This window comes from Nerophis lumbriciformis, linkage group LG05, assembly GCF_033978685.3.
Source record: "Nerophis lumbriciformis linkage group LG05, RoL_Nlum_v2.1, whole genome shotgun sequence".
In the NCBI taxonomy this organism is placed as follows: domain Eukaryota; kingdom Metazoa; phylum Chordata; class Actinopteri; order Syngnathiformes; family Syngnathidae; genus Nerophis; species Nerophis lumbriciformis.
This window is the reverse complement of record NC_084552.2, coordinates 32,321,327-32,343,528: the sequence shown is the minus strand read 5'-3', so window position 1 is coordinate 32,343,528 and position 22,202 is coordinate 32,321,327. Positions and strand designations below refer to the sequence as shown.

The 22,202-nt window shown below is 39.7% G+C and overlaps 1 protein-coding gene across 1 annotated transcript; it reads left to right on the top strand.

The window, feature by feature from the left end:
• The first annotated feature begins 670 nt into the window (after positions 1-670).
• On the top strand, positions 671-22,127 carry casq1b (calsequestrin 1b). The gene is made up of 11 exons (XM_061959049.2): positions 671-1,061; positions 15,477-15,570; positions 15,708-15,808; positions 15,871-15,982; positions 16,052-16,125; positions 16,213-16,343; positions 17,239-17,284; positions 17,357-17,411; positions 17,479-17,579; positions 17,661-17,735; positions 21,543-22,127. Exons 1-11 carry the CDS (start codon positions 828-830, stop codon positions 21,819-21,821), a joined length of 1,302 nt encoding a protein of 433 aa, XP_061815033.1. The 5' UTR covers positions 671-827; the 3' UTR covers positions 21,822-22,127.
• Positions 22,128-22,202: the final 75 nt, after the last annotated feature.

Here is a 22,202-nt window from a genome sequence, read left to right as displayed (position 1 = left end):
AAAAATACAAAAATATATGCAAGATTTCCATTTTTTTTGTAAATAAGCTTTGTTACTCTTGCAGAAATGTTTTCTTAATTTCAAGAATAATGCACAGCAGATGCAAAATGTGATCCAAATCCATACTATAGTTGCAATGTACATTACAAAGCTGGTATTGGAGGTGGACATTGTGCTGCGTGTGGGAAACTAAAACGATTACTCTCATTGTTATTTTACAGACTGAATAAATAAGTAATCACTTTTCACAAATGGAACATTTGTCCAGGTGTTGTTGGTATTTTGCAAAAAAGTATGTAAAAAATAAAATTTGATCCAAATCCAAACTCTTAGTCATGACTATTTGTACACAAGCTGTAGCGGAGGCGGCCATCACGCTGGGTGTCCAGTGTACGCTTACCCCGAAGACGCCATCTTCTCCACACTGTTTTTATTTTTAGCGGCCAAACTTAATATGGGAATGGCATTTCAGTGGCTCTTCTTTCCTTCGCTCCAAGACAGAACGTTGCCCCTTGGCACTCGCAACAGGTGGCTGCCTGACATAAACCCCGCCCACTCATACCCTTCTAATTGTGACATTTTTGGCAGCCCCTTGAGTTTGTCTCCCTCTTGCAGGAGGGCCCCGCCTCGTTGGTGAAGGCCGGTGGCGTCAGCAAATCCACGTGGAGCTTGGTTTTTAAAAGAAGCGTGTGGCTGTCAAACCTGCTCTTCTCTCCGCCGCGGGGACAGGAAGCAGACTTTGATTTTTGGGACCATTACCCCCCCCCCGCCCCGGACTCCGGACCTCCCCACAGTCGTAGTCGAGAGGTTCAGAGAGGAGGTGGACGATGAAGTGGGGCTGGCCGATATTGGGGGTCCTCCTCTCCATGGCGGCCCTGTCCTGGGGGAATGGCCTGCAGGTCCCCGAGTATGACGGCAAGGACCGCGTGCACGCCCTCAGCGCCAAGAACTACAAGTCCGTCATGAAGAAGTATGATGTGATGGTCATCTACTACCACAAGCATGTGGACGGAAACCGCAGTGCCATGAAGCAGTTCCAGATCGAGGAGCTGGCGCTGGAGGTGGGTCGGTGCGAGGAGGGGGGTCTGGATCCACTTGAGGATTCCTGGATGGGTTTGGATGGAGGATTGAGTTGTGGCGCGGCATCCTCCAAGGGGAGGTCGGCTGACTTACATTCACTTGCAGTCATTCCAAAAAGTCAGTCTCAAACAAAAGTCCTATGCAGGCACAAACGTGTGCAAAAATATACAAGACGCCTCGCAACTTTGACCTTTAGACGGCCACCCTCATCAATCAGCACGCTCTGCATGGCTCAGATTGCACTGACACATGTTGCTATGGTGCCCGCTGTTTGGCCACACCCACATCTCGGGGTCTTCAACGTTTATGTATGAATACGGTATGTTTATGAGGCATTTGTGGTCAAATTGCAGTGGGAATATCAAATAATATCCACAAAAAAATTCTCAACAACCCCGCAGTACCTTCGCGGACCCCTAGAGCAGTGTTTTTCAACCACTGAGATATGGTCTGGTGTGCCGTGGGAAATGATGCAACTTCACCTAATTGGAAACAAAAATATTATTTGCATATTAATAATTATAATCTGAAAATAATGTGCCGTTGTCGAGTGTCTGTGCTGTATAGAGCTTGGCAAGGTAACCATGTAATACTCCATATCAGTAGGTGGCAGCAGGTTTGTAGAATCCCAATATGCAGAGCACAGCGGGAGACGGCGTGCAGGTAAAAAGGTATGTAACACTTAAACCAAAAATGAACAAAAGGGAAAGAAAAAGGCAATGAATTATAGGGATGGCTATGCAAAACGAAAGTAAAACTGAACTGGCTACAAAGTAAACAAAAACAGAATGCTGGACAACAGCAAAGACTTACAGCGTGTGGCACAGGAACGGCGTCCACAAAGTACATCCGTACATGACATGACAATCAACGATGTCCACACAAAGAAGGAAAGCGTCCGCACAACTGAAATAGTCTTGTTTGCCATGAGAAAGCAGGTCAGGCATTAGCGCTCAAAGGAAGGCGTGAAGTTGCTACAGAAAAACACCAACAATACAGGAAAAGCCACCAAAATAACAGCGCAAGACAGGAACTAAAGCACTAGACACAGGAATACAACAACAAACTCAAAATAAGGCACGGCAACTTGGTGTAGTTTCATTTTTTAACGTTTTCTGCTGGTGGTGTGCCTCTGTCTTTATTTTTTTTTTTTCAAATGTGCCTCAAAAAAGGTTGAAAAACACTGCCCTAGAGGTCGTGGACCCCTGTTGAAGACCCCTGATTTAGTGCTGCTAAGCTGTGGGCTAACCTGGTTATTCGTTAAACCAAATGCTTGAGGTCAAACACAACAAGGCTTTGTCGGTACTTCTGCTTTTTTGTTTCCCTTTGGCGCTCCGGAGAAAAGTCAGAGCCTGTTGCCATGGTAACCCGACCACACGCGTGGCAACAACAGATTTTACGCTGGCAATTCTGCGCTTGGTTATGATGACGATGACATCACAGAACTACAGAAACTAATAAATAGTGACATATAGAAAAGGCAAAAAAAAAAAAGAGATAACAGGAAAACAAACCTGCATTGTGTGCTAACGAGCGCAAGCGAACAAGACAGGTGTGATGTTTGGAAGCCACGCCCCCACTTTCTGATGTCATCAGCACCTAAGTTGGTCAGTGTGAACATGCTTGATGATGTGTCATAGATGATGTAATGGTTCTGCATCTATATTTAGCCTCCTGTAGCACACACACACACACACACACACACACACACACACACACACACACACACACACACACACACACACACACACACACACACACACACACACACACACACACACACACGTACACACACACACACACACACACTTTTACACCAGAAGATTCTAGCACCTAATGAAGATGTTTGAGTTTGCGCTGTATCTGCTGGGGAACAGTAACCATGGCGACACCCCATCACCCAGTTTAGCCAAACCTAGCCAGAGGTGACATCATCGTTCTTCTGTGTGCAGGGTTTCGATAGCCCGGTTGGTCACGTGATGTGCTTGCGTTCCTCGCTAAGTGAGTCATTCACAGATGGTGGTTGCATCATCTCCCATAAGACCTTGTTGTGGAGATTTAGGGCCTCTTGAAGTTTGTTGGATAGAGGTGATTGAGGCACTCCAGACAGTGTGCGTCAGCTGGTGGCCATTCTGAATGTCTTTTTTATTCACACTTCTGCTTCAATCTTTAATGAACGTCTGAACTTATGTAACAGCCAGCTGTGTGTGTATGCAAACAGCTATTAATATTATTGTACGACTGTATGTGGCTGCAATGTTTGTGCGTGCGTGCATGATGAGGAAAGCACCAACTCAACAATGGCATGAGATCTACGAATATATGCATTAATTATTAATAATAATCATTAATTATGTACATTGGACCACAGATATGTGGGTGTAATAACAAAATATATAAACATTTATGTTGGAATGTACAGTACAGGCCAAAAGTTTGGACACACCTTCTCAGTCAATGTGTTTTCTTTATTTTCATGACTATTTACATTGTAGATTGTCACTGAAGGCATCAAAACTATGAATGAACCAGTGACGTGCGGTGAGGTTGATGGCTGGTGAGGCACTGACTTCATCACAGTCAGATTTACAAACATATGAACCCTAAAGAGTATTTTATTCACCATTTGATTGGCAGCAGTTAACGGGTTATGTTTAAAAGCTCATACCAGCATTCTTCCCTGCTTGGCACTCAGCATCAAGGGTTGGAATTGGGGGTTAAATCACCAAAAATTATTCCCGGGCGTGGCGCCGCTGCTGCCCACTGCTCCCCTCACCTCCCAGGAGGTGATCAAGGGATGGGTCAAATGCAGAGGACAAATTTCACCACACCTAGTGTGTGTGTGTGACAATCATTGGTACTTTAACTTAACTTTAACTTTACACATACAAACTGTAGCACACAAAAAAGCACATTTAATTAAAAAAAACGTTATTATGGTCTTACCTTTACTTATAAGTGCGGGAACAGTGGTGTTCGTGTTGGAGGAGTTGTGAATGAATGAAATATGAAATCTGTGCTGCAGTCTGCAGGTGTACCTAATGTTGTGTCCCTGCAGTCGTTCACGGCTCCTCCGGCGCGAGCATTGTTGTTTTTGCACTTTTTGGCTTCTTGTTAAGTGACTTTTTTTGGGTGGATTTGGTCTTGCACGTGGAGGGTTTGGGTGTGGGCTTTGGTTGGTGTGGCTCTCCCGTCGGGGGGTGCAGTCTGCGCGGGGGTGCATTAACCGGCACCAGGAGGCGGGATTACTGCGAGCCTCACACAGTGCGTCTTCGCAGCAGTTTTATGATTGCTCAGCACAAGAAATACGTTACACACATACAGTTGTTGACAAAATACACTGTACATCATATACCTCAGCTAACTAAACTATGGAAATGTATAATATAATTCATATAGCAATACGGTCTCACTGCACAGCAGGCCAGCAGTTAGCCAAGTCCGCAATCCATGTTGAGGCACAACTGAGTGACGTGCCTCAACTGGCTGCTGATCACCGCACCGTCTCTTCTCAGTATTTGAACGGAAAATGTGAAAATTCAGCGATTTTGAATAAAAATAATCTAAAACTGGTGAAGTTAAATGGAAAATAACTTTAAAGTATAATCACTGAATACATATAACAATATAATTTTTTTTTTTTTTTTTTTTACATTTTTTTTCTTTCCATGATGGCAGGTGAGGCCCTGCCTCACCTGCCTCCAGTGACCGCACGTCACTGGAATGAACACATGTGGAGTTATGCACTTAACAAAAAACGGTGAAATAACTGAAAACATGTTTTATATTCTAGTTTCTTCAAAATAGCCACCCTTCGCTCTGATTACTTTTTTGGCACACTCTTGGCATTCTCTCGATGAGCTTCAAGAGGTAGTCACCTGAACGTTTTTTTCACTTCACAGGTGTCATAGTTTTGATGCCTTCAGTGACAATCTACAATGTAAATAGTCATGAAAATAAAGAAAACATATTGACTGAGAAGGTGTGTCCAAACTTCTGGCCTGTACTGTATGTGTACACATGAACAATATGTACATATGGCTACAAATATGTACGGACTTACAAAAGCTTTTCATTTCAATTGAGCAAAATACAGCCGTGGGAGGGCAGCTGGGACAAGCGGTAGAAAATGGACAGTATGAGCATATATGTACGAAGATATAGTTGTCCTTTGCCACATCGTGCTTCAAACATTGTGGCTTTACTACAGTACATTGCACATTTTCAAATTTTTTTTGTGGGAAAGGGTTTAAGCATCTTTTACAACACTTTTGCCTTATAATAACCTTTTCTAATCGTAGAAGTAGCTAAATGAAGTAAAAATATCAATACTAGGGTACTAGTAGTATTGGCCACTAGTTGAGACCAAATCTATCAGAGCAAGCTGTTTAGTATTGTTGCAACTGGTTGGCCCAGCCTTAGGCTGTTAGATTAAGAGATTAAATGTTGTAAAGGTGACTGAAGGTTGTGTTCATGTGTCTAAAGGGCCCTCAAAATGTTGATAAAACTTTTTTAGAAGGTCATAAACAGCTTTTACGCTCCAGCTGCAGTATGAGTATAATTTATAATCTGATCTATAATTGATGATTAATACTTACTGAAAATAAATTAATCACGGTCATGTCCGGAACCAGTTAACTGCAAAAAACAAGCGATTACTGTTTGTATATCTGTATTTCTTTTCATCTGTGTACCTATATTTATATACAGCAGTCCCTCACCACATTGAACTTCAACGATTGCTTCACCGCGTCTGTTTCTGTTGTTGTTGTTGTTTTTTAAAGCAAATTCTACAACATTTATACACTAAATCACGCACTTTTAAGCATTAAAATGAAAATATTAATACTACAGCATTATTGACCACTAAAGGAAACCAAACCAATCAGAGAGCGCTGTTCATTGTCGTGGTCACTGATTGGCTCAGCCCAAAGCAGCTTTACTATATTGGATTAATAGAGTGTAAAAATGACTAAAATATTCATGAGGTCATAAACTGTTTTTTATGCTCTAGCTATGAATATGATTTATAATCTTTGATTCATAATTAATGATTTATACTCAGTGTAAATTCATTAATCACTGTCATGTCTGGAACCAATTAACAGCAAAAAATGAGTGAAACTTTACTGAAATCTATAAAATGTGTACGTAGGTGAAACAAATGTATATCTAACTTGAGGGCCACATAGATCTACAAATAAGTACATATCCATCCATTTTTTATACCGCTTGTCCTCATTAAGGTCACTCACGGGTCACCTGGAGCCTATCCCAGCTGACTTGCAGTGAGAGGCAGGGTGCACCTTAGACTGATCGCCAGAAAATAAGTCGCCATATCTAAAAAACCCAAAACCAGTGAAGTTGGCACGTTGTCCATCCATCCAATTTTCTACCGCTTATTCCCTTTGGGGTCGCGGGGGGCGCTGGAGCCCATCTCAGCTACAATCGGGCGGAAGGTGGGTACACCCTGGACAAGTCACCATCTCATCGCAGTTGGCACGTTGTGTAATTTGTAAATAAAAACAGAATACAATGATTTGCAAAACATTTTTTAACTTATATACAATTGAATATACTACAAAGACAAGATATTTAATGTTCGAACTGAGAAAAAGGTCATTCTTTTTTTTTGCAAATAATTATTAACTTAGAATTTAACGGCAGCAAAAAAGTTGGCACAAGGTTGGGCATTTTTTGTGTTACATGGCCTTTCCTTTTAACAACACTCAGTTAACGTTTGGGAACTGAGGAGACCAATCTTTTAAGCTTTTCAGGTGGAATTCTTTCCCATTCTTGCTTGATGTACAGCTTAAGTTGTTCAACAGTCCGGGGGTCTCCGTTGTGGTATTTTAGGCTTCATAATGCGCCACACATTTTCAATGGGAGACAGGTCTGGACAACAAGCAGGCCAGTCTAGTACCCGCACTCTTTTACTATGAAGCCACGCTGTTGTAACACGTGGCTTGGCATTGTCTTGCTGAAATAAGCAGGGGCGTCCATGGTAACGTTGCTTGGATAGCAACATATGTTGCTCCAAAACCTGTATGTACCTTTCAGCATTAATGGCGCCTTCACAGATGTGTAAGTTACCCATATCTTGGGCACTAATACACCCCCATACCATCACAGATGTTGGCTTTTGAACTTTGTGCCAATAATAATCCAGATGGTTCTTTTCCTCTTTGTTCCGGAGGACACGATGTCCACAGTTTCCAAAAACAATTTGAAATGTGGACTCGTCAGACCACAGAACACTTTTACACTTTGCATCAGTCCATCCTAGATGAGCTTGGGCCCAGCAAAGCCGGCGGCGTTTCTGGGTGTTGTTGATAAATGGCTTTCGCTTTGCATAGTAGAGTTTTAACTTGCACTTACAGATGTAGCGACCAACTGTAGTTACTGACAGTGGCTTTCTGAAGTGTTTCTGAGCCCTTGTGGTGATATCCTTTACACACTGATGTCGATTTTTGATGCAGTACCGCCTGAGGGATCCAAAGTCACGGGCATTCAATGTTATGTGCAGTGATTTCTCCAGATTCTCTGAACATTTTGATGATATTACAGACCTTAGATGGTAAAATCCCTAAATTCCTTGCAATAGCTCATGGAGAAATGTTGTTCTTAAACTGTACGACAATTTGCTCACACATTTCACACATTTGTTCACAAAATGGTGACCCTCGACCCATCCTTGTTTGTGAATGACTGAGCATTTCATGGAAGCTGCTTTTATACACAATCATGGCACCCACATGTTCCCAATTAGCCTGTTCACCTGTGGGATGTTCCAAATAAGTGTTTGATGAGCATTCCTCAACTTTCTCAGTCTTTTTTGCCACTTGTGCCAGCTTTTTTGAAACATGTTGCTGGCATCAAATTCCAAATGAGCTAATATTTGCAAAAAATTACAACGTTTTTGTCACGTGGGGTTCGCAGCTAGCTGCGGGGTTGTTCTTCCAACGCAAAATAGACGGCTCCGGACGACAGCGTGAAGGTAGGCTTGGATTTATTGACATTAAACAGTCACTACCACAAAACACAAAGATACAACCAAAAAAAAGGCAAGTGTGCCTAAAACATATGAAGCTACTAATTAACAAAAACTAGGACATGGACATGGAAACTTACTTTGTCAAAACGAGACATAAACCGGAGTGACATGACGACAATGCAGGCAGGACGAGTGATGAACAAGGTATGCTTAAATAACAGTGACATGATTGGTGACAGGTGTGTGTGAGTCAAAACGTGAAACAGGTGCGTGACGTGACAGGTGAAAACTAATGGTTGCTATGGTGACCAGACAAGGGAGTGAAAAGACAGAAACTAAACAAAACATGACTTAAAACAAAACATGATAATACAGACATGACAGTTTTCCAGTTGGAACGTTAAGTATCTTGTCTTTGCAGTCTATTCAATTGAATATAGATTGAAAAGGATTTGCAAATCATTGTATTTCATTTTTATTTACAATTTACACAACATGCCAACTTCACTGGTTTTGAGGTTTGTACGAAAATATACTTACATCTATAAAACATTTACATAAATGAAGAAACCTTATACAGTACATAGGGCCACATAGATCTACAACTATTTCCAAAAATATATATAACTTTACAAAAAAGTACATACATTAACAAAATATATACCTAGTGCTATGTAGATCTACAAATAAATACCATACATTTATTGACAAAATTACATACGCAAATCCAGTAAATATTTAAATCTACATAAATATACAAACCTACATATAAATATCTACAAATATGTACTGATTAGCAAAGTATGTACATATAACTACAAATATAGACAAAGATTTACAAAATTTCTAGATGGTTAAATCACCAAAAATGTTTCCCGGGCGCAGCCACCGCTGCTGCCTACTGCTCCCCTCACCTCCCAGGGGGTGAACAAGGGGATGGGTCAAATACAGAGGACAAATTTCACCACACCAGTGTGTGTGTGACAATCATTGGTACTTCAACTTTAACTTTTAACTTAACAGCCATGAATAAGTACAGATACAGTATCAGTCAAAAGTTTGGAGACACGTTCTTATTTAAAAGCATAAAAAGGTGTCTCCAAACTTTTGAGTACAATTATGACCAAGCATTAGAGAAGATATGTGTACAGATTGACCAAATACATACCTGTATGCGCACATGTTTACAAATACATACAGTAGGTTGATATTTCTCTCTAGACAGTTACACATATGTATGAAACATGCAAATATATACTAGAACGACTAAATTAATATGCACATGTTCATATTGATTATATCATCATTTATATATCGGTTTATAAATATAGTCGCCACTTATTTATCGCTGGTAACTGGTTCCGGACATGGCCGTGATGAGTGAATACCTATTAAGTAGGAATCAAAAATTTTAATTTAGTAATAGTTTCATAATTAAACCACACAAAACTGTTTATTACCTTAAAAATATGTTTTTTTTAACATAATGAAAACCCTCTTAACATGAAATATGGTAATGCTGCCTGAGGCTGAGCCAATCAGTGGCCACAATACTGAGCACCACTTTCTGATTGGTTTGGTTTCCTCTAGTGGCCAATATTACTGCAGTATTAATATTTTTGGTTTATTTAGTCATTTTTGTGGCTGGGAAATGATTAATTTTGGACAGAAATGTTGTAGAATATACTCAAAAAAACAACAACAAAGCAGAATCCATGATGCGTTGAAGCCACAATCTTTGAAGTTTGACGTGGCAAGGGACGACTATATCTATGAACATCTATCCATCCATCCATTTTCTACCGCTTGTCCCTTTTGGGGTCGCGGGGGGTGCTGGAGCCTATCTCAGCTGCATTCGGGTGGAAGGCGGGGTACACCCTGGACAAGTCTCCACCTCATCGCAGGGCCAACACAGATAGACAGACAACATTCACACTCACATTCACACACTAGGGCCAATTTAGTGTTGCCAATCAACATATAGCTATAAAATGTGTACATAGATCAGGGGTCACCAACCTTTTTGAAACCAAGAGCTACTTCTTGGGTACTGATTAATGCGAAGGGCTACCAGTTTGATACACACTTAAATAAATTGCCAGAAATAGCCAATTTGCTCAATTTACCTTTAACTCTATGTTATTATTAATAATTAATGATATTTATCTTTTACGGAAGGTTTTTTGTAGAGAATAAATTATGAAAAAAATACTTAATTGAACGGTTTAAAAGAGGAGAAAACACGAAAAAAATGAAAATTAAATTTTGAAACATAGTTTATCTTCAATTTCGACTCTTTAAAATTCAAAATTCAACCGAAAAAAAGAAGAGAAAAACTAGCTAATTCGAATCTTTTTGAAAAATTTAAAAAATAATTTATGAAACATCATTAGTAATTTTTCCTGATTAAGATTAATTTTAGAATTTTGATGACATGTTTTAAATAGGTTAAAATCCAATCTGCACTTTGTTAGAATATATAACAAATTGGACCAAGCTAGATTTCTAACAAAGACAAATCATTATTATTCTAGATTTTCCAGAAGAAAATTTTTAAAAGAAATTCAAAAGACTTTGAATTAAGATTTATATTTGATTCTAAAGATTTTCTAGTTTTGCCAGAATAATTTTTTTGAATTTAATAATATTTTTGAAAGAAATATTTCACAAATATTCTTCGTCGAAAAAACAGAAGCTAAAATGAAGAATTAAATTAAAATGTATTTATTATTCTTTACAATAAAAAAATCAATTTACTTGAACATTGATTTAAATTGTCAGGAAAGAAGAGGAAGGAATTTAAAAGGTAAAAATGTATATGTGTTTAAAAATCCTAAAATCATTTTTAAGGTTGTATTTTTTCTCTAAAATTGTCTTTCTGAAAGTTATAAGAAGCAAAGTAGAAAAATAAATGAATTTATTTAAACAAGTGAAGACCAAGTCTTTAAAATATTTTCTTGGATTTTCAAATTCTATTTGAGTTTTGTCTCTTAGAATTAAAAATGTCAAGCAAAGCGAGACCAGCTTGCTAGTAAATAAATACAATTTAAAAAATAGAGGCAGCTCACTGGTAAGTGCTGATATTTGAACTATTTTTAGAACAAGCCAGCGGGCGACTCATCTGGTCCATACGGGCGACCTGGTGCCCGCGGGCACTGCGTTGGTGACCCCTGACGTAGATGAACAAAATACAAATAAACAAAAAAGTGCATATCTGTCCCTACATTTCCTATATTGCTTGTCCTTATAGGGTTACGCAGGAGTCAGGTGAAGCTTCTCACAGCTGACTTTTGGTGAGACATTGCCAGCAGATCGCAGGGCAAATAAGTAGACAAATTTACTAAAATATACCTTTCGTTTAGAAAATGTCTACATTAGTGAACTAAACTTATACAGTACATAAGACCACAAAAAAGTAAATTTGTTGACAAAAATATACATACCGGTACTTCTACAAAATACTGTATGTACATAGATGATGTAAAAACACTAAAAAAAAAGTGTCTCCAAACTTTTGACTACAAAAATAACCAAGTATGGGACAAGACATGTGTACGTTGACAAAATATCTGCTTGCACGCTGCAGGTTTACAAATATATAGGTTTATATTTTGTTTCTACACAGATTCAAATATGTACAATATATTTAAACATACAGTAAAATCCACGGATGGATGGATGGTAAAATTAATCATTTATCTATTATTGAAAATAAATATGTGCATGATTACATCGAGTTACAAATAGGTCCATATATCTACAAGTATGTACACAAATGTAAAAAATATGCACGCGAGTCTACACATATCTCCATTAGTCTACGCAGATTTGCAAATATCTACATATACAGTGGTATATATTTTCATACACCTCTGTTTTAGTATCTCTGGTGACTCTGTGTCAAAAAAGTAGTCCACAATAGAGCCAAATAATATTGTAGCATAAAGTTAAAGTCCAATCAAAGGCAACAATGTTCTTAGAGTGCATGTTTCCAGAGTGTCACTGAACACACCACACTGTCTGGCCAAACAATTAAGGCTCAATATTAAGCTCAAAGCATGGACATGATGTTTTATTCATTTAATTTGTCATTTATATGTATTTTAAAATGTTTTCTGTGTGTAAAACTTAGATTATTCCCACACAGATTCTTTAAAATATTTGTGTGTCTGGAGTGAATCAACTTAACATACGTTGTTTCCCATTGAAAAAAAAAGGTTTTAGTTTTAATTCAATTTATTTATTTAACGATTAGAAAACAAATCACAGGTAGCAGCCCTGGATTGACAAAATAAGTACATGGGTTTTTTCGATAGATGTACAAATGAGTACATATGCTCTACCATTCAGAAATCTGTAGACACATTCTCATATAAATACATTAGAAAATGTCTCCAAATATTTGCATCACTGAATCACATATGTAAATAAGTCTACAAGAATATATATAGTCTACTTAAGGGTGGTTTATTACCTTATAAATATGTTTTTTAACATAATGAGAACCCTCTTGACATGAAATATGGTAATGCTGTCTGAGGCTGAGCCAATCAGTGGCCACAATACTGAGCACCACTCTCTAACTGGTTTGGCTTCCTCTAGTGGCCAGTATTATTGTAGTAGTAATATTTTTAGTTTATTTAGTCTTTTTTTTTTTTGCTTGTTTAATCTGGCCTGCCAAATATTAAAACAGAATTGAGCAAAGATCTGTTTTGAGAATTGTCACAAAAAACTGATACTAGACTTCGACGCACTGGCAAAAAAGGGTGACCAACAACACTACTGACCCTAAAAGAGAATGTAAGTGTTTACCCTTTAGTTCCATTTTTATGTTTCTTTGATGTTCTGATGTGATATTGTCAAAAATAGATGTATTATGATTAAAATAGCCCATGTTTGAGAAGCCTACTCTTAGTTCAAACAGATATGATATGCTTTGAAATGCATGATGTGCTTGTCTGGCTGGTCTGTCAAATTTTAAAAGCCAATGTGGCCCCTGAGCCAAAAGGTTTGCCCACACCTGGTTTACATAGATCTACAAGTAAGGATAAACAGCAGTGGCGGGACGTGCGTTTCCCACCTAGGCCTTCAGTGATATCCGACTTCAATGATTACATCTCAAAATACCATAATTGATGTCACCACATGACCATTGCTGAAGAAATACTATACAGGAACACATTTACACCCTACTGTCCATTGAATCACCTCAACAGTGTACAAAATAGGTTATTTTCTGGCGCATTTAAAAATCTATGAAAACGCATCAGCAATTAAAACACATCTTATGTGGTACTGTCAAAATTAAAATTCCAAAAAACGTATTAAAAGTGAAAAAATGAAATATTTTGAACTCACTATTCCACGCCGTATAAGCCAGTGGTACCCCTCGTCGTCGGCTGATTCGAGTGGAAATGGAGAGCATTTCCCCATTTGATCGCCAGAACAGCTGAGCTAGCTTCCAGGGTGTAGTTTCTCTTTAAATATCTTTCTTGAAACGGCTTTGCAAATATATATCTGCCACCTAATCAACATTTTGTTCTCCTAAACTGCTATCCCGGTCTGGCTACGGCGCAACACTTCCTGCTTCCTGCTAAATTGAGAATTGTGAATGGATACTCACTTTGGAATGACAAGTGAGTATCCAATCACAGTATCGTTAACATCAGGTTACTTGGGTAGGCTACTGTCAACAACTTGTGATCTGATTGGCTATCGCAACTGTCTCTCAACTCTATGTGTTCTATAATTCATCCGCTAATGGTCCCGATGAGTATCCAATCACAGGACGCATAAATGTCACGTTCAACGAGAGGCAATCTAGAAGGCCTTACTGACAACAACGCGTGATCTGATTGGCTATCGCAACTGTCTATCACCTGTATGTCCCTGTTCACTTACATTGCACAGACGCCTGCATTGTTGATTCTGAAGGCCTCGAGCAGATTTGGTACAGCATGGCAACATAAGCTAGCTGAATTCTGATTGGATACAAACTAAAACTAAAAACAACAGCACTGGAACAAGTATAATATGACATGAAGATAATAGGAATACTTTTAGATATTTAGGGAAAGTAAATTAAAAAATAATTTTATCTTTAATTATGATCATGATTTCTGGTTATGTTAGGCCAGCAGAGAAGGCCTTGCTGGCCCTGACGGTACAACAGTGATATACAGTATATCTTCAAAAGTACTACATATTGTACAATAGGTCAAGGTAGCTCTACAAATGTGTACATACGAAGTACCCGTCAAAAGTTTGGAGACACATTATCCTCTAAACGTTTGACTGATATCTGTAGATCTACAAATATGTACAAAACTGCGCATACTGTAGGTCCATAAAAAAAATCCAAATAAAGCCTATTTAACTTGCAAATGTGTGCAACAAAATGCACATAGGGTGCAAAACACCCTGAGTCAATTGCGACGGCGTTGCTGAGTCCACTCGTCATGTGTCACCTGATAAGGAAGCGCTGACCCTTGTCCCGATGGAGACATGCGGGACAAGACGTGTCAATCACAGTCTGATAAATGTGAGCGCCTTGCGCGTCAGGTGCTTGCTGCCCCACCCACTTCTACATGTAATGCAACTACGACATCTTTTTTTGCTCCTCCATGCAATTTTCTTCAAAGCCTTAAATAGCTGGCGGACGCACCCTCACCTCTCCTTTAAATACTTCCCCTGTTACAAATATGGCCGTGCTTTGGTGGCGTGGGGATCGTTCATCAATAACAACAGTAAAGTTAAAGTTTGCACCTCATTAATCTACGGCACGCCAAAGGTCTCCTCTTCTTCAATCTGCAATCTTTGTTCATCTAAGGAAGCTTTTAGAGGATAACAGCGAGACGAATTCAAGTCACAGCAGCTTCAATTTCATTCTGTTGGACCTTTCAGGAGTACAGCCAACTGCTGTTTATCCAGTAAAACAGCTGCAATCATCACTTGTCATCCATGCAAAGATCACATTCAGGATGGGGTTAATGGTATTGGCCACCATGGAGAACTGCAGAAAAAATCTCAGTGTTTGACATTAAAAGTCTTTCACAGGAGCTCTCTCTGCATAAACACTTGTTTGCATCCCCTTTAAAATCAACGGGTGCACCTGTCGCAGCGCCTCCACAAGTTCGGCCCCCTCTTGTTCTTGCGCTTGGCCTGCTGTCCTCGCTCCTCACGAGGGGGAGGTCAGAAAGCAGCGGGCTGGCGTGGGCGGTTGTCAATTGTTGGCTCTGGTTTCGCTCCGATTTAGAAAGTGCAAGGCAGCAGTCCAAAGCTTTTGCTTTTAAGGCCGTCAGGCAGACAAGAATTGACCCTAGCCCCGCCAAAGTGAATTAGACTGGAAGTTGGTGCTAAGACATATCTGAATCTAAATTCAACCCTTTGTGTGTTTATGCAGCTTGCAGCCCAGGTTCTGGACGATCTGGACGATGAAGACATTGGGTTTGGCCTGGTGGATGAAAAAGAGGATACTGCAGTGGCCAAGAAACTTGGTTGGCTTCTCTCTCAATAATTGAGTTAGCAAACAAAGGGAAAATAATGCAATTTGAAATCCAAAGATTCAACGCCGCCCTCAAGTGTTGATCCGGGGTACTGCTTGACCACAACTATCTATGTGTGCTTTCACCAGGCCTGGATGAGGTGGAGAGCCTCTACATCTTTGCGGACAACGAGATCATCGAGTATGACGGCGAGCTGGCGGCCGACACTCTCGTGGAGTTCCTCTATGACGTAAGCTTGCTTCAAAGATGGGTCAAAATATGTAATATCCTGATTGTTGTCCCACTCTTCAGGTGATCGAAGACCCTGTGGAGATCATCGACAACGAGCGGGAGCTGAAGGGCTTCCACAACTTGGACGAGGTCATCAAGCTGGTGGGCTACTTCAAGAGCGAGAAATCCCCTCGTAGGTTGATCATTGAAAGAACTCATGAGCGTGTGATCCCATCACTCTCGGTCTTCTTTTCCTTGGCAGATTTCATCGAGTTCGACGACGCTGCCGAGGAGTTCCACCCCTTCGTCAAATTCTTTGCCACCTTTGACTCCAAGGTTTGTTCAAGGACTAAGTGTGGTTTGTCTGCTTGAGGTATGAAGAGTATAAAAGGTCAAAAAGGTTCACTCTTTTTTTCGCTGTAGATCGGCAAGAAACTCAAGCTGAAGATGAATGAAGTGGACTTCTATGAGCCTTTCATGGAGGAGTCCGTCACTATTCCGGGGAAGCCCTACACAGAGGCTGAGCTGGTCGAGTACATCGAACAGCACGACAGGTGAAATTTTAAACTCTACTCCTCTGGACAATGTATGCCCTCTAATGCACAAGTGTCAAACTCAAAAACCGGGGTTCAGATGTGGCCCGCAACATCATCGTTTTGTGGCTAGTGAAAGCCTGGAAATAATTTGCGTCAGTAAAACACTTTGAAATCAATTTAACATCTTCTAAACTTTATAATCATCAAATATTCTAATAACTCTTTTGTGTCAAAAATTAATATCTGAAATTCGGAATGCGTCCCGATACAACTTTTTCACTTTCAATTTGATACAGATATTGGAGCCATAAGTATTAGCCAATACTAACATTAATCCGATACGATATTAGCATAAATCATAGTACATATTTTTAAATCTTTTATATCTTGTGGACTGTTTAAAACAAAGGCTTAATCAAGTGAAATTAACCACCTACGTACTCGGGATTGCTAAAAAAAAAAATCGATTCACTCCCAAATCGCAGTATTATTTGTTTAGATTCTAAATTGATTTAAAAACTATTATTGATATTCTTAGTGTTGTACTGGTATTTGAATGTCTTCTGAACTGGGGGATGAGGGCAGGAGTGGAGGTGGGCGGCGCTGGAACCCATCCCAGTAATATGCAACTATAATTATCTGATATTATTTATATTGACAAATTATTTTCAGTATGTCTTGCTTGTCTGCTATTGTGTGCTTAGCTATTGTGTAGCTGCTAGCTCCTAGTAGCCTATAGCCTACCATGTTTACTTTTTTTTTTAAATGACTTGAGTTGCGTTTATGCATTTACATTCATATAGATACATTGATATACAGTATATTTACTGTACAAGGGACCCCCAAGGGCAGCCATAACTGCGATGTGGCCCTAAATGAAAACAACTCTGACACCCGTGTTCTATTGTTTCAGACCTACTCTTAGGAAGCTGGAACCTCACAGCATGTATGAGATCTGGGTAAGCACTTTTCGAAAAAATTGAATAACAAACAGATTTTTTTTCCAAACAACCTGCCTCTCTCGCCACCAGGAGGACGACATCGACGGAGAGCACATTGTGGCCTTCGCTGAGGAGGACGACCCAGGTACGTGAATCTGCTTCGTTCCCTCGTATGTGAAGCTGTCACCTGTAGCCTTCACTTGTCTTTTTAGATGGTTTTGAGTTCCTTGAAATCCTAAAAGAGGTGGCACGTGAGAACACGGACAACCCCAATCTGAGCATCATCTGGATCGACCCCGACAACTTCCCCCTGGTACCAAATCTTCACTTTCGTGACTCGGTTTCCGATGTTTTATCCACTACTGCGCCATGACCCGTGTGTTGTTCTGCTCAGCTGGTTCCTTACTGGGAGAAGACCTTTCGCATAGACCTCTCATCCCCTCAAATCGGCGTGGTTGACGTGGAAGACGTAAGTCTCCTGTCGTGTTTACCGTAATGTCTGGTGTTTTCTTCCATGCTTTGAGCCCTGCACTTTATGGAATGCTGATGATTTATGGATTGTCCCGGATTCACAAGTTGGACATGTCAGCAATAAATTTAGCTTCATCACATCAGACAAATGAAATTCCATCCATCCATCCATTTTCTACCGCTTATCCCTAATTGATCACATTGAATCAAACACACTCACACAATCATTCAGTCAGCCATTTAGCGCAATATGGACTCATCCTCGTCATGGAGAAAAAAAGTTTAAATGCACAAGACGCAGCACCAAAGCCCAAGAAGATAGACCCAGCAATCAAAAAAGGAAAACGCGGTTGCATGGGACGGAAATCCACCACCACTAATGGGCCTTAAATGCTAGACTGCCGCACGCCGAAGAAGACGACTTCATGAGCAAAACAAGGATGAAGACTGTGCTCTAGTAGGCTACTCTATGCCGGGTAACAGGCACTGCCTTGTGAATGAACACAGGGCCAACTCGAGATCATTTGATGCTCGAGGTGAAAGCGTACTTCTAACCCACCCATCTCCAGAGAAAAATCTATATGCAGCATTACACAGTTAGTAATTATTTATTTGACATATCAAGACAAAAACAAATTAATATACGCTATTTAAATAATTTCCCTGAGAATAAAATCATAACACCTACGATTGTAGTGCAAATTCATGGTGGAAAAATTGGGGTAATACATGAGCCACGTTGTCTTAATTTTCTCTCCATTCACTAAATGTCTGTGGAAGTAGTGGTGATGGAAACTTCCTCCATCGTCTCTTTTAGGGAATGTGAAGTTTTACTTTACCCCCTAAGGTCCTCTGCTAAGTCAGCAGGAACATTGGAGGCAGCTTCGATAGATTCACAGGCATCTGTTGAAGATGAGTATGTGTCTTCAGCTTGTTGGATTGTAACATTGAGTTTGCTACTGCTGCTTCATTATACTGTAAGATGATTAAACACACACACAGAACAACTTTGAAATATATATATCACCATGAGGATTTTAGTTAAATTACCATACCAACATTTTCAATTTTGACTCTGTATTGAGTGTTCACTATGCCCTGTTAATATAATGAGGAAATATAATGATATAATGTAATTATATATCAAAGAATATAAGCAAAGTATATATAATATTCATGAGTATAATATATTGATAGGGTGCAACCTATAATATATGTACAGTATAACCTCTTACTTCCTATTCCAGTAATAGAGTAATAGTAACTTTACTTATCTATTTCTAAAAAGTCCATATAACAGCACTGAAAGCTACTTTAGTATGAGCGTGCAAGCTAATATCCATTATTAATATCCATAATGTTCTCTTGCAGAATGGCATTATTAGTATCAAAATACCATCAGGCACTCAATTTAATGCACCCAAAGTAAGACAACTAGTTCAGATCAATAAGCCAGAATGACTTGAGATTATTTAAAAAGGACTGTGGCAAAAAATAGTCTGATATTTGTTTAGATGTGTTGCCGTTGAACATATATGTTGTATACTTTTTATTTGAAAAAGGATTGCTTCTACAGTCTGTTACAAATAACAAACACCTGGATCTACATGTTGAGTCTCTCAGCAGCTAATTGTCTGAATAGATGCTGTTGTGTATAACACAAAATGGCACAAATGGCACCTCTGCATGCATTGTAACTCTAAAGTACTTCTTCTAATATGATACAAATATTACATTCACGTTCTATTTATTGATAAATAAAACATAGACAATGGAAAGAAATCATATTACAAAACAGACAAAACATGGATTTTTCTTCACCTCCCGTTTAGCAGCATCTCTTTATGCCTGTCGTAGCTGTAAATATTTTATGATTGCATCTATGTCATCACAGCAAGCATCCATTATTTCATTTAAATAATAGCTTACATTGCAGCCAAATGAGATATAAGTCGAGCTTACATTAAATACAGTTTCATACTGACTTAGTCACCCTCTGTGCTTTTCTGGATTTTCTGCTTTACAGCTGTTGCATAATTACTTTCTGTTTACTTAAGAAGTTCGCCCAGTTGAGCTTATAGTTACCGGATGCAAACTACTCTCGCTGTCCCTGAATAGGAATAACAGCAACAACATCCTGTTGCTGCGGTTAGCCCATATAAGAAAAGTCATGATGCTAACACTAAAAATAAATTAGCTAAGGAAAAAAAATAGACCTGCTCAGTGGCCTTGTGGTTAGAGTGTCCAGCCTGAGACTGGAAGGTCGTGAGTTCAAACCCAAAGACTATAAAAATGGGACCCATTACCTCCCTGCTTGGCACTCAGCATCAAGGGTTGGAATTGGGGGTTAAATCACCAAAATGATTCCTGAGCGCGGCCACCGCTGCTGCTCACTGCTCCCCTCACCTCCCAGGGGGTGAACATGGGGATGGGTCAAATGCAGAGGATAATTTCACCACACCTAGTGTGTGTGTGAGACTTTAACTTTAAATGTACATACATACTTCTGCTTTGAGCCCGTATTTCCTTCCTTTGCTTTATCAGCTGCACTGGATAACTTTGATGTCCCCCTTCTCATTGTAAAATAGTATAATTCAAATAAAATTGCTCCACTAGCCTTCTCCGATGGTGACGTTCCCCTCAACCAGCAGTAGCAGCAGTATATCAGTCAGGTTCATGGTGCAGGTAGCACCTTTTTGGCTTAGAGTGCCATGGAAGCCAAATATTTTAAAATGTATTTCCGTGAGAGCCATATAATATTTGTTTTAACACTGAATACAACTAAATGCGTGCATTTTTAAGTAAGACCAACATTTTTAGAGTATAATAAGTCTCATTATTTTTAATAACATTGTTATTCTGAAGCTAATCAATAATAAATAAAATAGTTCTTACCATTAATGCGACTTCTTGAACAGGTGCGGTAGTAAACGGATGGATGGATTAAAATGCATGAGAATGTTTTATATTTTGAACGTTATTTTTAACACTGTGATTACCAGCGGAATTATTCGGTACTTATCCTGTTAAGTAATGTCAGCTAAGATTTATCTGAGAGACAGATGCAGTCATTAAAAGAGCCACATCTGACTCTAGAGCCATAGGTTCCCTACCCCTGCCATAGGTCATAGTTTGATTGTTGTTGGGGTTTTTTTTAAAGAAAAAGTTCCAACTAAGTATACAGAGTGTGCATTATATACCGGTACACATTTTTATTCATGTATTTTTATCATTATTATTATTATATATTTTTATATTATTTTGTATAAAATTCTGCAATTCAAAGGATGGCACCCCAGGCTGCCGCCCGGTTCGCCCGTTGGGAAAGCCTGTGTAAATATTTCATGTTTCAGTGAGTTCACCTTGTTTACGGTCTGGTGTTGGCGTTGTCGGTGTGGACCCTAAGATGCAGAGACAGCAGGCAAAGTGCAAGTAAAAGCCTTTAATTAGGGAAAACAAAACACGGATGGTACAGCAGGCACAGGAAGCAGCAGGTTGAGGTACAAAGCAAAACAACAAGATCTAGCCCTGCCCTCTGGAATACGAAGCAGCCTGATTGCCAATCAAGGACAGGTGAGGCAGCCTGTGTTCATACTAAAGAAGTGATGCCAAATGGAGGAAAATAAGAAGTAGAAACAAAAACAACAGTGCTGGACAGGAAACAAAACAAAATACAAGTAACAATGACTGTGTGAGATCTTAAAGACTTGGTATTTGGGTGCGCTCTCTAGCTCGATAATTAAGGTACATGCATAAGCTGACAGACACAGACGCCCGCTCACTACTTGCTGTTGCTTTCCGGCAGGCGGACAGCGTGTGGATGGAAATGGACGATGAAGATGATATGCCCACGGCGGACGAGTTGGAGCAGTGGGTTGAGGATGTCCTTTCGGGAAAGATCGACCCTGATGATGACGACGAGGAGGACGATGATGATGACGACGATGATGACGACGACGATGATGACGACGACGATGATGATGACGACGATGATGACGACGATGATGACGATGACGACGATGATGACGACGACGATGACGATGATGATGATGATGACGATGACGATGACGATGACGACGAATAAAAACCTGGCCGCTATCCTCCAGTCCAGTGCGCCAGATAGTTGTAACATATTTGATATCACGTCCTGTGCAGGATACAAATGCAGCGTCCCCGTATGGAAAAGCCGCTAAACTAAGTTGTTTCATCACTGAATTTAAAACACACTCCTGTTTGCCTGATAAGCTAAACTGACGTTTTTATACCTCGTGTCACATGACCACAGTTCCTCCTGCAGGCTTTGACCGTTTTCTACCCGAGAAGAGAAAAAAAATTGTAATTGTCCAAAAGGTAATACTAATAAAACTGGAGCATCTTCAGATGATCCTGTTGTTAAAACAATGAAGTCGCTGTTTCTGTGTTGTCGATGTGTGTCTGTGTGTATGTGTGAAGCACAGGTAAACAA